Here is a 13,723-nt window from a genome sequence, read left to right on the forward strand (position 1 = left end):
AGACCCCGGCCTGGATACGTGCCCAAGGTTCCTACCACTCCCTTTCGGGACCAGGTGGTGAACCTGCAAGCGCTGCCCTCGGAGGAGGCAGACCCAGCCTTGGCACTGCTCTGTCCAGTACGCGCGCTCCGCGCCTATGTAGACAGAACGCAGTGTTTCAGGACCTCAGACCAGCTCTTTGTCTGTTATGGTGGGAAGCTGAAGGGAAAGGCTCTCTCCAAGCAAAGGTTGTCTCACTGGATAGTGGACACCATTGCTTTGGCTTACCAGCAGCAAGGTCGACCGTGCCCCCTTGGTGTGACTGCCCACTCCACCCGGAGTGTGGCGTCCTCTTGGGCTCTAGCGCATGGCGCCTCGCTAACAGACATCTGCAGAGCTGCAGGCTGGGCGACACCTAACACATTCGCCAGATTCTATAATCTCCGAGTGGAGCCTGTGTCCTCTCGTGTACTCGCTTCAACCAGCTAGTACCGGACCCGCTCAGGTGTCTTCGCTTGCTCGCCATTCCACTCCACGGACTGGATACGTGCGATATTTTCCTCAGGTGAGCTTCTCCGAAAGCCCTGAGCTCCTCCAGCACTCCTGACGTCGGCGCCAGTGTCTATTGCCTGCGCGTCGGCTAGGTGCCTCCCGTGTGCATGGTCCCTCCTCTGAGCGACCCCCACATGTGTATTTCCACTGTAAGCCTCTCTGAGCGTGTGTCTTTCCCTTGGCAAGCCACCTTGCCACCCCTGGGGTTGAAATATTCCACCTGCGGCTGGATACCCCAGTGTTTTCCATATGCTTCCTTCGGGTCATATGTGTATTCTCTAAGTCCCCCCCCCCTCCGGGCTGGCATTAATTGCATACTTCCCCTAAGCTTGGGATATGCTTCCCAGTGTACCTTGGTATTCCTGTGATAAATGGAGTCCTTTGTCCAGGCTGACAGGGATCTCGATTTACGCAGGGCACTGGAAGACAGCTGAGAAGGTGGCGTGATTAGACTGGTAACCCCATTCGTCGTCATCCGACGTAACTCGGAGTGACAACGAAAGGGAACGTCTACGGTTACGTATGTAACCCTCGTTCCCTGAGTAGGGAACGGAGACGTTACGTCTGCCTGCCACTTTCCGCTGTACCGCGGGGATCGCCTGAGCTCAGTCTTGGCTCCTCAGCGAAGAAACATATCTGCTTGCTGCCGGCTTCCTCCTTTTATACCCACGAGGTGGGGCGGAGTTACGCCATGCAAATTCCGCAGACCCATGGCATTTCCTTGCCATTGGCTCGTTTTGTAATACTCGAAGTTGATAGGCTTTCTAAGCGAAACCCCATTCGTCGTCATCCGACGTAACGTCTCCGTTCCCTACTCAGGGAACGAGGGTTACATACGTAACCGTAGACGTTTTACAGACACTAGACACGTGACTTTCAAATGAAAGATTGGTATCAAAGAGCACACCAAGGTTCCTAACTGACGACGAAGACTTAACAGAGCAGCCAATTTGTTTTGTTTTTTTTATTTACAAATTTTTCACAATTTTATTTACTAGTGAGTGCAGGACACTATAGTTAATTTATGCAAGTGAGGAGAGCAAGGTGTGTGAATACATTTTGGTTTGACTGTATGTGTGTGTGTGTGGGTTTTTCCTCAGCATGGTCATCAAAGGTTATAAGAGGCCTCTGGTTCAGGAGGACATGTGGGATCTGAACGAGGAAGAGTCCACTCACTCCATCTGTCAGCAGTTTGAGGACGTTATGACGAAAGAGCTGAGAAAGGCTCGCAGCGTCTTACAGAAGAAACGAAACAAACGACCGGCTCGTGATGATGCTCAGAACGGCTTGGCCAAAGGAGTCAGTCACGATGTTCTAGTTATGGTGAGTTTTACAAAAAATTGTGTTCACTGCTAATTTTTAGCGTTGGTTCACACTGCACAGACTGAAAAAAACTTCAAACTTTAGACCAACTTAAAACTTTTTAAACTTTTTAATTGTATGGTTTGGGTTCAAACCTTTAATTCTGATGAAATATCTACTAATATAGATATACAAATATAAACAAATGCAGCTACAATAATATCATTTTAAATTTGGAGAAAATATTTAGTTTAATTCATATAAATAAAGACACATTTTCAAAAGACCTAAATGTTTGTTGTGATATCTTTTTAAAATATGCGTCATATTTTCCGTTAAGTACAAACAACAAAAGAAATATGTAGAAAATCCACAATAATTTCAGCAGAAAGTAAAACTGTGAAAAATACTATTTAATCGAAATTGGGTCTCATTTTTTTCTTTCTGTCATAGTAATTAATTGTTTGATTGTTTAGTGTTTTATGATTACCTGTTTTGTATTGAGATTCTTTGTTGTGTTGATTGTGGTTTACACACTGTTTTGTTCACCTTCATTCACTTTCTAGCTTTGTATTTCATTGCTTTTGTTTGATTTAATGAATGTACGCTGCAATTCGATGGGCTAATCCATCATAACTGTACCATAATCTGTCAAAACAAAGATAATCTAAAGACTAAGTGACAAACTCACAATATTTCTTATTAGGAGGAGACGGGAAAAAAGAAAGACAAAAAGAAAGCGAAGAAGGATTCTGAATCCGACTATCCTCAGTCCTGGCTGATTCCCACCATCGTTAAATCCTTCAAAGGTGTTCTTCTAGAGTCAGCGTTCTTCAAACTCATACAAGATCTGCTGGCGTTTGCTAGTCCACAACTTCTCAAGTGCGTGCTCTGAATTTCTCAATCTTTTCTTGTACCATAAGACTTTATACTTGGACTTTATGGTCTGCAAACATGAAAAGTTCTCTCAAAGTTACGGACAAGTGTTCTTCCAGTAACATTAAGAGAACCTTCCTTTAATTTTTCTGGCCTTTAATAATGTTCTCGAAACGTTTGCACAAAACATTATTTATACATCGTTCAAACATTGTGTTTTTTCTTTCTGACAAGTTTAATTGGGCGTTCGTCTAAAATTTTTAAAAATGTAACTGCTTGTTTCAGAAAGTTCAGAGAACATTTAAAAGTAACATTCCAATAATGTTTGAAGAATGATTCAATGAAATGTTCCTTAACACTCGCCTAAGCAAGACAAACATTTAAAAAACTGGAATTTTTAATGATCAGAGAACAAACTTTTTATAACATAATGGGAACATGACCAAATGTCTTAGAACATATTTTTGTTAACTGGGCAGTTTTTACTAGTTATTAATTCTTTCTGAATCTGGTGGAGAAATATGATGTGTTTTGTCACAGGTTAATGATAGCCTTCGTTCAGGACAAATCGAGTCACGCGTGGAGCGGATACCTGTACGCAGTGCTGCTTCTGCTGGTGGCGTTCTTACAGTCCGTTATTCTGCAACAGTATTTCCAGCGATGTTTTGTCCTGGGCATGAAAGTACGCACAGCCATCATGGCCGCCGTTTATAAGAAGGTACACTGTTAGATCTCTGTTTCGCACCAGTTTATAATCTTCTTTGCAATATTCTGTGTTTGTGGTTTTAGATGTCTGCTGTCATTTTAAAGTGCCCCTATTGTGCTTTTTCTGATATTCTCTTTCATGTAGTGTTAATATAGCAGTTTTTGAGTGTAAAATATCTGCAAAGTGTCAAAGTTAAAAGTGCAGATAAATTGAGTTTTTGTCTCTTAAAAGAAAAAAGTGATTCTGAACTGAAACAAATTGTCAGTAATTCAGTCTCACTTCCGTAATATACCAATGTAGGTTTGTAACTAATTTGCATAATGCCAGCCTCTGGTCCTGATTGGCTGAACAGCATCTCTTAGCTCCGCCCCCAAACAATGTTGTTTGTCTGAGACTAGAAGAGTTCGGTTTGTCTTGTTCGTGTCGAGAAGACGCTGTTTTCCACTTTGATGAGATTGATCCGGTAAAACCCACGGATTGATCTGTGATCAAGAGCTGAGATTCAGATATGATAATGAGCGTTTGCTTTCTGACCAATCACAGCAGACTGAGTCATCTGACCAATCACAGCAGAGCTGCTCTCAGAAAGGTGGGGCTTAGAGAGACTGAATCTTCGAACAAACTGTTTCAGACACTGAGAGAAAAGAGCCGATGCAAAATGGACATTATAAGAAAATTCAAGTGTTTTTGACATTAGATGAATGTAAACTTGTTGTAGGAGACTTTGAAACAACATTAGAATAGCATACAAGGGGCATTTAAGATCCAAGATGGCGCCGCAGACGGCTGCCTCGGTGTGGAGCTCTCCAGCTATTGTGTTGTTTTTGTTCGTTTGTTCTGCGTTTAGTCATTCTTTTCCTATCAGTTTCACCAAAGACGAACTACTGGACATTAGGAAACACACACCAGAGACCTTTACTACAGTTTTTGATTATTCGGACGTTTTGCTGGACATTCTCGTCGGAGGTGCAGCGTTGTTGTTCAAACGCGCGTTCAGACGCAAACGCGGGAAGCGAGCCGGCGCGCTGGTTAAACTCCGCGAGCGCGGCCTGCGCACTGCACTCCCCAGTATTCATCTCGCGAATCTCCGATCCCTTCCTAACAAAACGGATGAACTTCTTCTCCTCACCCACACTAACAAGGATTTTTTAAACTCTGCTGCTTTGTGCTTCACTGAAACCTGGCTGAGTGAAGCCATACCGGACAACGCAATACATCTGCCGGGCTTCCAGCTGTTCCGAGCGGATCGCATCGCGGAGCTAACGGGGAAAACGAGAGGTGGTGGATTGTGTTTCTACATTAACGAAAGTTGGTGTTCAGATGTAACAACACTGAAGAAGATGTGCTCTCCTAATTTAGAGGCACATTTCATAAACTGTAAACCCTTCTACTCGCCTCGGGAATTTTCCTCTTTCATTCTCGTGAATGTTTACATCCCTCCAGACGCGTGCGTGAGCGCGGCGCTACAACAGCTGGCTGAACAAATATCTGAAACGGAACAAAGGTACCCAGACTCTCTTTTAATCATTCTTGGGGATTTTAACAAAGCAAATCTTTCCCGTGAACTACCAAAATACAGACAGCACGTTACATGTCCCACCAGAGACAGTAATATACTGGACCACTGTTACACCACAATAAGAAATGCGTATCACTCCGTCCCACGGGCAGCTTTGGGGCTCTCTGATCACTGTTTGGTTCATCTCATACCGACCTAAAGGCAGAAACTGAAATCAGCTAAACCTGGAATACGGACTGTAAAAAGATGGACTAATGAAGCAGAGCAGAATCTACAGGCCTGCTTTGATTGCACTGATTGGACTGTTTTTGAAGCTGCTACCAATGATCTGGATGAGCTCACAGATACTGTAACATCATATATAAGTTTCTGTGAGAATACATGCATTCCTACCAGGACATTCTTATCATTCACTAATGATAAACCATGGTTTACTGGGAAACTCAAACACCTTCGTCATGCCAAAGAGGATGCTTACAGAAGTGGGGATAAAATCTTGTATAACCAGGCCAGAAACAGATTGACAAAGGAGATCAGAGTTGCTAAAAGGAACTACTCTGATAAACTGAAAAACCAGTTTTCATCCAACGACCCATCATCAGTCTGGAATGGCCTGAGGAACATCACCAACTACAAGTCACCATCCCCTCGATCTGTGGACAATCAACACCTGGCTGACGATTTAAATTCATTTTACTGCCGGTTTGAAAAGCCCTCATTAACACCACACACCCGGTCTGATCTGCACTTCACACTTTCACCATCACCTCCTGCACTCCAATTATCACTCCCCCCTCCTGCCATCCAACCTGAGCTTAAGGTCTGTGTGGAGGACGTGAGCCGAGTCTTCAAAAAACAGAAGACTAGGAAAGCCTCAGGCCCAGACGGCATCTCATCTGCTTGTTTAAAAGCCTGCGCTGACCAACTGGCCCCGGTCTTCACGCAGATCTTCAACAGATCATTGGAGCAGTGTGAAGTTCCCTGCTGCTTCAAACGCTCCACTATCATTCCTGTCCCCAAAAAACCCAAAATCACTGGACTTAATGACTACAGACCTGTCGCTCTCACGTCTGTGGTCATGAAGTCGTTTGAAAGACTGGTGCTGGCCCACCTGAAGGACCTCACTGGACCCTTGCTGGATCCCTTTCAGTTTGCTTACAGAGCAAATAGGTCTGTGGATGATGCAGTCAACATGGGACTGCATTATATCCTGCAACATCTCGACAGACCAGGGACTTATGCAAGGATCCTCTTTGTGGACTTCAGTTCGGCCTTCAATACCATCATGCCTGGTCTTCTCACAGCCAAACTGACCCAGCTCTCCATACCATCCTCGATCTGTCAGTGGATCACCAGCTTCCTGACGGACCGGCAGCAGCGAGTGAGACTGGGGAAACACACATCCAAGACACTCACAATCAGCACCGGAGCCCCCCAAGGGTGCGTTCTCTCCCCACTGCTCTTCTCCCTGTACACTAATGACTGCACTTCTAAAGACCCCACTGTCAAGCTCTTGAAATTTGCAGACGACACCACTGTCATCGGTCTCATCCAAAACGGTGACGAGTCTGCTTACAGACTGGAGGTTGAACAGCTGGCTGCCTGGTGCAGTTATAACAACCTTGAGCTGAACACGCTCAAAACAGTGGAGATGATCGTGGACTTCAGGAGGAACAGCCCAGCACTCCCCCCACTCACCATCATGAACAGCACTGTGGAAGCAGTGGAGTCATTCAGGTTCCTGGGCACTATCATCTCTCAGGACCTGAATTGGGACAATCACATTGACTCCACTGTGAAAAAGGCCCAGCAGAGACTGTACTTCCTTCGCCAGCTGAGGAACTTCAACCTGCCACAGGATCTGCTGATTCAGTTCTACTCAGCCGTCATTGAGTCTGTCTTGTGCGCTTCCATCACTGTCTGGTTTGGTTCAGCTACCAAATCAGACATCAGGAGACTACAACGGACAGTCCGGACTGCGGAGAGGATCATTGGTGCCCCCCTGCCAAACCTCCAGGACCTGTACTCTTCCAGAGTGAGGAAAAAATCATCACAGATTCCACTCACCCTGGACACCTCCTGTTTGAACTGTTACCGTCAAGACGGAGACTCAGATCACTGGCCACAAGAACATCTCGGCACAGGAACAGTTTCTTCCCACAGGCCATTTCCCTCCTGAACAGTTAACACTCCTCCCAAGGCATATGCCTGTAAGTGCAATACTCCCACTGTTTAGTGCAATATCCTACAACTCAGGTGATACTTATATGTAGATTTATTTATTTATAATATTCAAAACACTGTAAATAGGTTCATAATCTGTAAATCTGAAAATGTCTATTCTGACTAAACCAAACTGTGATAGTTTTATTCTCATATATTTATATTTATATTTTTATTTTTTTTATTCTTATAATTTGTAGTATTATGTTTCATGTTTCATGTTGTATTTGTATTTGTATAGTCCACTGGAAGCCTCAGTACCAAAACAAATTCCTTGTGTGTGCAAGCACACTTGGCAATAAAGCTCTTTCTGATTCTGATTCTGATTCTGATTCTGATTCATTTTAGCAGTCTAATCATTTAGTTGCATCATAACCAGTGGATGATTTTGTGATTTCTTCCAGGCATTAGTTGTGTCTAATGACTCTAGGAAAGAGTCGACCGCTGGAGAGATCGTGAACCTGATGTCAGCGGATGCTCAAAGGTTCAACGACGTCACCAACTTTATTCATTTGCTATGGTCGTGTCCACTGCAGATCGCTCTGTCTATAGCGTTCCTCTGGATCGAGCTGGGCCCGTCGGTGTTAGCGGGCCTGTTGGTGATGGTGCTGATGGTTCCCATTAACGGCTGGCTGGCCACCAAATCCAGGGCCTTCCAGGTGATCACGCTTCATAAACCATCACTCTTATGTTATGAAAGACAAAAGAAAACACAGTAACACTTTCTATAAAGCCCATGCTTATAATGAATTATAGCTCCATTTATAGTTATTTCTAAGTAAGTATTACTATATTATAAATATATTTATAAAGACTCAATAAGACCTATACTGCATTATAAGAACAGTTATAGTTACATTTATATTATTTTTTATAATTACTTCTATCTCATGCATTTGCTTTTTCAATGCACATGCTCATAATCCATTATACACTGATTTATAAGTATTAATTAGTCAGTCGTACGGTTCCATGAATGTATTGTAAAGATGCAGCCTGCATTGCTATAATGTTATTATATTATAGTTACAGTGACATTTATAGAAAGTGTTCCATAATTTTCCACTAAGCGCAACATGCTTCTTTTCAGGTGGAAAACATGAAATTTAAAGACTCGCGCATGAAAATTGTGAATGACATATTGAATGGAATCAAAGTAAGTGGTTTCCTACACTCCTCTATCATACAGGACAAATGAAAATGTCTTTTTGATGTGTATTTTCTCATTTCTTTGTCATCTGTGTGGTAGATTCTCAAGTATTACGCCTGGGAATCATCTTTTGAGTCTCAGGTTCAGGCAATTCGAGAAAAGGAGCTGAAGGTGATGAGGAAATTTGCCTACCTCTCATCTGTCTCCACATTCATATTTTCATGTGCTCCTGCTATTGTGAGTATAATAATGTTTTATATACAGTATGATTTTCTATTGTAAGGCACCCCTCAGTTGGTAACACTTTATAATACTGTTCCTTCATTAATGAATAACTACACAGGAACAAATGAGTAACGCAATATTAACACTCTAGTAACTGCTATTAACTAAGAAACTCTGATTAATGAATTAGTAAGTAATAGCGTTCAGATGAATGTGGTAGTTCACTATTAGCTAATCAATAAGTACTATTTGTCATACTTCTCTGAAGACTAAGAATTACTATATACAGGTTCATAATTAATATTAATAATGCATAATGTATAATATAAGGTAATGGTAGCCCAATAGCCATTAGTAATGACTCAAATGTTACTACATCTTTCTAAAGGAACTACTCGTCACGAAACACACAATGGAGAGACAGAGATCCAATAGCAATGACATTTATTTGGGGTAAATCCGTACTCACAACTAGTTCAGGCAGAGGTCAAAAATCCAGAAAAGCAGTCCAAAACATGAAACAAAACAAGAAGCAGACAGAATGCAGACAACCAAAGCGAGGTGACAATAACAAGGACTCCGTAACTAAGGCTATGTTTACACGGAAACGATCTGAAGAGAAAACGCAAAAGTGGCGTTGCATTATCACTTTTTATTCTGCGTTTAGACGAGCGTTATCGGGGGGATATCCGCGTGCATATGGTGACGCAAAAGTGTGTGAAATTCGATGTAGTATGCACTCCAGGCGGCTAGGTGGCAATGTGAAGCACTGCGACACAACAGCACAAATATCTGAGAATATTTTGTACAACTGCTGAAAAGACTATTGTACGTTTATCAGAGCTGCTATGGCAATTTGAAGGTCCGACGTATGGAAATAATCCGACATATTGGGGTTATTTTCCTGTAATGGCGCATGCCTGTGACGTAAACACGTACGCGACGAGAGCCACAGTGAGCAGATTTGCGTTTTTACTGTTTAGATGGGAACGCGACGGTGGATCGTTTTTAAGATTTCCACTCTGGAGGGTGGTTTCACTTTTTTGCGTTTTTAAGCCTCCAAAACGCCGTCGCCGTGTAAACGAAAGGCACATCCGATAAAATATTTTTACGTTTTCACCCAGAATCGTTCTCGTGTAAACAGGGCCTAAAACTAAACAGGCAGGGTATATATAACACAGAACTAACAATGATAATGGAGAACAGCTTAGTGCAATGATACAGTGATGGGTACAGACAAGGATTGTGGGGAATGCAGTTCATAATGTGGATGACACCGTGTGGAATAGGACCTCTAGTGGACACCCGGAAACACAAACCCAACACTGTGACATAACCCCCCCTCTACGGAGCGGCTACCAGATGCTCCAAGACCCACAAAAAACAAACAAAACAAGAGTCCAGGAGGGAGGTGGAACGGTGGAGGATCAGGGGAGGGATGGGGGGCCAGGTCCATGGAAGGGGACAGAAACAGGGGGGTGACGGTTTAGCCGGCGGCCAGGGCGAAGCAGACAGGCCATTGGGCGGCCAGGGCAAAGCAGACGACCCATCGGGCGGCCAGGGCGAAGCAGACGACCCATCGGGCGTCCAGGGCGAAGCAGACGACCCATCGGGGGTCCAGGGCGAAGCAGACGACCCATCGGGCGTCCAGGGCGAAGCAGACGACCCATCGGGCGGCCAGGGCGAAGCAGACGACCCATCGGGCGTCCAGGGCGAAGCAGACGACCCATCGGGCGTCCAGGGCGAAGCAGACGACCCATCGGGCGGCCAGGGCGAAGCAGACGACCCATCGGGCGTCCAGGGCGTAGCAGACGACCCATCGGGCGGCCAGGGCGAAGCAGACGACCCATCGGGCGTCCAGGGCGAAGCAGACGACCCATCGGGTGTCCAGGGCGAAGTAGACGCCCCATCGGGCGGCCAGGGCGAAGCAGACGACCCATCGGGCGGCCAGGGCGGTGAAGACCCCTTGGGCGGCCAGGGCGGTGAAGACCCCTCGGGTGGCCATGGTGGTGACGACCAGGGTGAAGACGACCATGGCACAGGAACAGACACTGGCTCAGGAACAGCAACAGACACCGGCTCAGGAACAGCAGACACTGGCTCCGGCTCAGGAACAGCAGACACTGGCTCCGGCTCAGGAACAGCAACAGACACCGGCTCAGGAACAGCAGACACTGGCTCCGCCTCAGGAACAGCAGACACTGGCTCCGGCTCAGGAACAGCAGACACTGGCTCCGGCTCAGGAACAGCAACCGACACCGGCTCAGGAACAGACACTGGCACCGGCTCAGGAACAGACACTGGCACCGGCTCAGGAACAGCAGACACTGGCACCGGCTCAGGAACAGCAGACACTGGCTCCGGCTCAGGAACAGCAGACACTGGCTCCGGCTCAGGAACAGCAGACACTGGCTCCGGCTCAGGAACAGCAGACACTGGCTCCGGCTCAGGAACAGCAGACACTGGCTCCGGCTCAGGAACAGCAGACACTGGCTCCGGCTCAGGAACAGCAGACACTGGCTCCGGCTCAGGAACAGCATGACAGCAAAAGTAAGACAGCAAAAGGAACAGCAAAAGTATGTCGGTCATCTTCTCCAGACCTGACTGCTGTATCCCACTGGCTCCGATGCTGAAAGTATCTGGTAAAACCCCAAAAATTCAAGATCTCCAGACCCTTCATTTCCCACCCAGGCAATGGGTCATCAAGGCAGGCATTAAAAATCTACTTTAATGCTGCCTCATTGTATCCCATGCCTCTTGAGAGCATCCAAAACGACTGAGCTATGCAACCCACCGGTAGGCCCTGTTGACGTAAGCTCATCAAGGTCTGGACTCGTCCCATCCTCTCCTTCTTCGTGATAGGAGGAAGGATACGGATCCCCATCATGCTGGATCTCTAGTGACGGAGTCCTTCTGTCACGAAACACACACTGTAGAGAGATAGCAATGACATTTATTTGGGGTAAATCCGTACACACAACTAGTTCAGGCAGAGGTCAAAAATCCAGAAAAGCAGTCCAAAACATGAAACAAAACAAGAAGCAGACAGAATGCAGACAACCAAAGCGAGGTGACAATAACAAGTAACTAACACTAAAGCCTGTTTTATGCTTCTGCGTCAAATCGACGGCGTACCCCCCTGTCCCCTCTGCGTCGCCGCGAACCCCTCCGCTGTAGTTCGATGTGCACCTCCAAAAAATTTTAACTACGTGTCGGGGCGACACAGACCACAAGGGCTGTGATTGGTCAGATGCACCGCGATGCAACTCAACCTGACACAGAACCATAAAACGGCCACGACGCCGTAGGAGTGACGGCATAGGTATGCCGTGGAGTTGACGCAGAAGCATAATGAGGCCTTAAACAGGCAGGGTATATATAACACAGAACTAACAATGATAATGGGGAACAGCTGAGTGCAATGATGATGGGGAACAGCTGAGTGCAATGATACAGTGATGGGTACAGACAAGGACTGTGGGGAATGGAGTTCATAATGTGGATGACACCGTGTGGAAGAGGACCTTTAGTGGACACCCGGAAACACAAACCCAACACTGTGACACTACTAATTATTTGGATAATTATTCTAAAGTGAAGATCATGGGAACACACTAGTAATGACTAAAGTGTTACTAAATCCATTGGAAGGAATTACTATTCAAAATCTTACAAAAATCCCAAAAGCTTACAATGACTTCAGTCAATATTAGTTAGTTATTAACTAATTACCGTTACCTTCTATTATAAATTATGCATTATTCATGTTGATTATGAACCTGTCTAAAGTAGTTCCTTGGGAAGTATGAAAAAAAGGCACCCCTAAGTCGGTAACACTTTATAATACTGTTAACGCACTATTAACATTCTAGTAACTGCTATTAACTAACAAGAAACTCTGAAACTCTGAATATGAAAAAATAGTAGTTATTGATTAGCTAATAGTGAACTATCACATTTAACTGAGCGCTATTACTTACTAATTCATTACTCAGGGATTCTTGTTAGTTAATAGAAGTTACTGGTGTTAATATTGGGTTACTCATTTGTTCCTGTGTAGTTATTCATTAATGAAGGAACAGTATTATAAAGTGTTACCCCTCAGTCAACAGTGGATTGACAGCAAAGTTGAAAATCTATTGAAATCCTGAATGCATGAATGTCAGAAAGCAAGCACCCCCTGATAGACACTGAAGTCATGTGGGGTCATCTTCAGGTTTCTCTCGCGACCTTCGCTGTGTTCGTGTCTGTGAGTCCTGATAACATCTTGGATGCAGAGAAAGCTTTTACCTCGATCTCACTCTTCAACATACTGCGCTTCCCACTCGCCATGCTTCCACAGCTGATCTCTTCCATGGTTCAGGTACTGCACACAATCAATGCGTTATTACACTGTAAAAAGTGATCAGTTGACTTAGCTTAAAATGTTTTCGTAAACACGTTGCCTTAAAATTATTAAGTAAATAACTTCATGCTTAATCGAAAAAATTAAGTAATGTGGAATTGTCAATTTGTAGTGTATCTACTTAATAATTTTAAGGCAACGTGTTTACTAATTTTTTTTAAAGTAAACTGAACAGATTTTACAGTGAAAAGTTGCTGCCTTAAATTTTTAAGTACAATCAACTTGAATGTTTAAGTAATTTCAACTTAAAATACATTAAACTGACTTAAAAAAATTAGTAGAATCTTGTATAACATTTGATGAGTTAAAACAATGTAAAAACATATGTTGTCATTATTTATTGATCATATAATTTTTACTGTGTATATATATTTATATTGTTATCTATACGGAAGCATTGGTAACACTTTACAATAAGGTTAACAAAGATTAATAAAATAACAAATGTAATGCTCATTGTTAGTTTGTGTTAGTTATTACATTAATTAATGTTAGCTAATGAACCTTATTGTAAAGTGTTACCGAAACATTTTATTGCTACCTTTCAATAAGCTTTGTTTGCAGTTATAAAAGTATTTTTGACCTTTTAGGTTTGAAATCTCTTCAAAATCTTCGAGTTTGAAATCTAACTCTATACTTTTTCAGACCGCTGTATCTAAAAAAAGACTTGAGAAGTTTCTGAGTGGCAGTGATATGGACATGACGGCAATAAAGCATGACGACAGCAACAGTGAGTCAAGAACTCTTTTCAGTATTCTTAGACAAACTGATTTCTGAAGGTTTTAG

The 13,723-nt window shown here is 43.9% G+C and overlaps 1 protein-coding gene across 6 annotated transcripts in view; it reads left to right on the forward strand.

Annotated features, from left to right (window-relative positions):
- The window catches only part of LOC143745488 (ATP-binding cassette sub-family C member 2-like), a 62,235-nt gene that overhangs the window by 16,523 nt on the left and 31,989 nt on the right, over nucleotides 1-13,723 (forward strand). For all 6 annotated transcript variants that reach the window (XM_077237614.1, XM_077237613.1, XM_077237616.1 and 3 more), the window contains 8 exons: nucleotides 1,632-1,854; nucleotides 2,540-2,715; nucleotides 3,250-3,427; nucleotides 7,562-7,816; nucleotides 8,248-8,313; nucleotides 8,407-8,544; nucleotides 12,749-12,895; nucleotides 13,583-13,667. In XM_077237614.1, coding sequence (XP_077093729.1) covers nucleotides 1,632-1,854; nucleotides 2,540-2,715; nucleotides 3,250-3,427; nucleotides 7,562-7,816; nucleotides 8,248-8,313; nucleotides 8,407-8,544; nucleotides 12,749-12,895; nucleotides 13,583-13,667 — 1,268 coding nt within the window. The remainder of the gene's footprint in view (nucleotides 1-1,631; nucleotides 1,855-2,539; nucleotides 2,716-3,249; nucleotides 3,428-7,561; nucleotides 7,817-8,247; nucleotides 8,314-8,406; nucleotides 8,545-12,748; nucleotides 12,896-13,582; nucleotides 13,668-13,723) is intronic.

This window comes from Siphateles boraxobius, unplaced genomic scaffold, assembly GCF_051911475.1.
Source record: "Siphateles boraxobius isolate OS27281-9 unplaced genomic scaffold, OSU_SipBor_1 204, whole genome shotgun sequence".
NCBI classification, from domain to species: domain Eukaryota; kingdom Metazoa; phylum Chordata; class Actinopteri; order Cypriniformes; family Leuciscidae; genus Siphateles; species Siphateles boraxobius.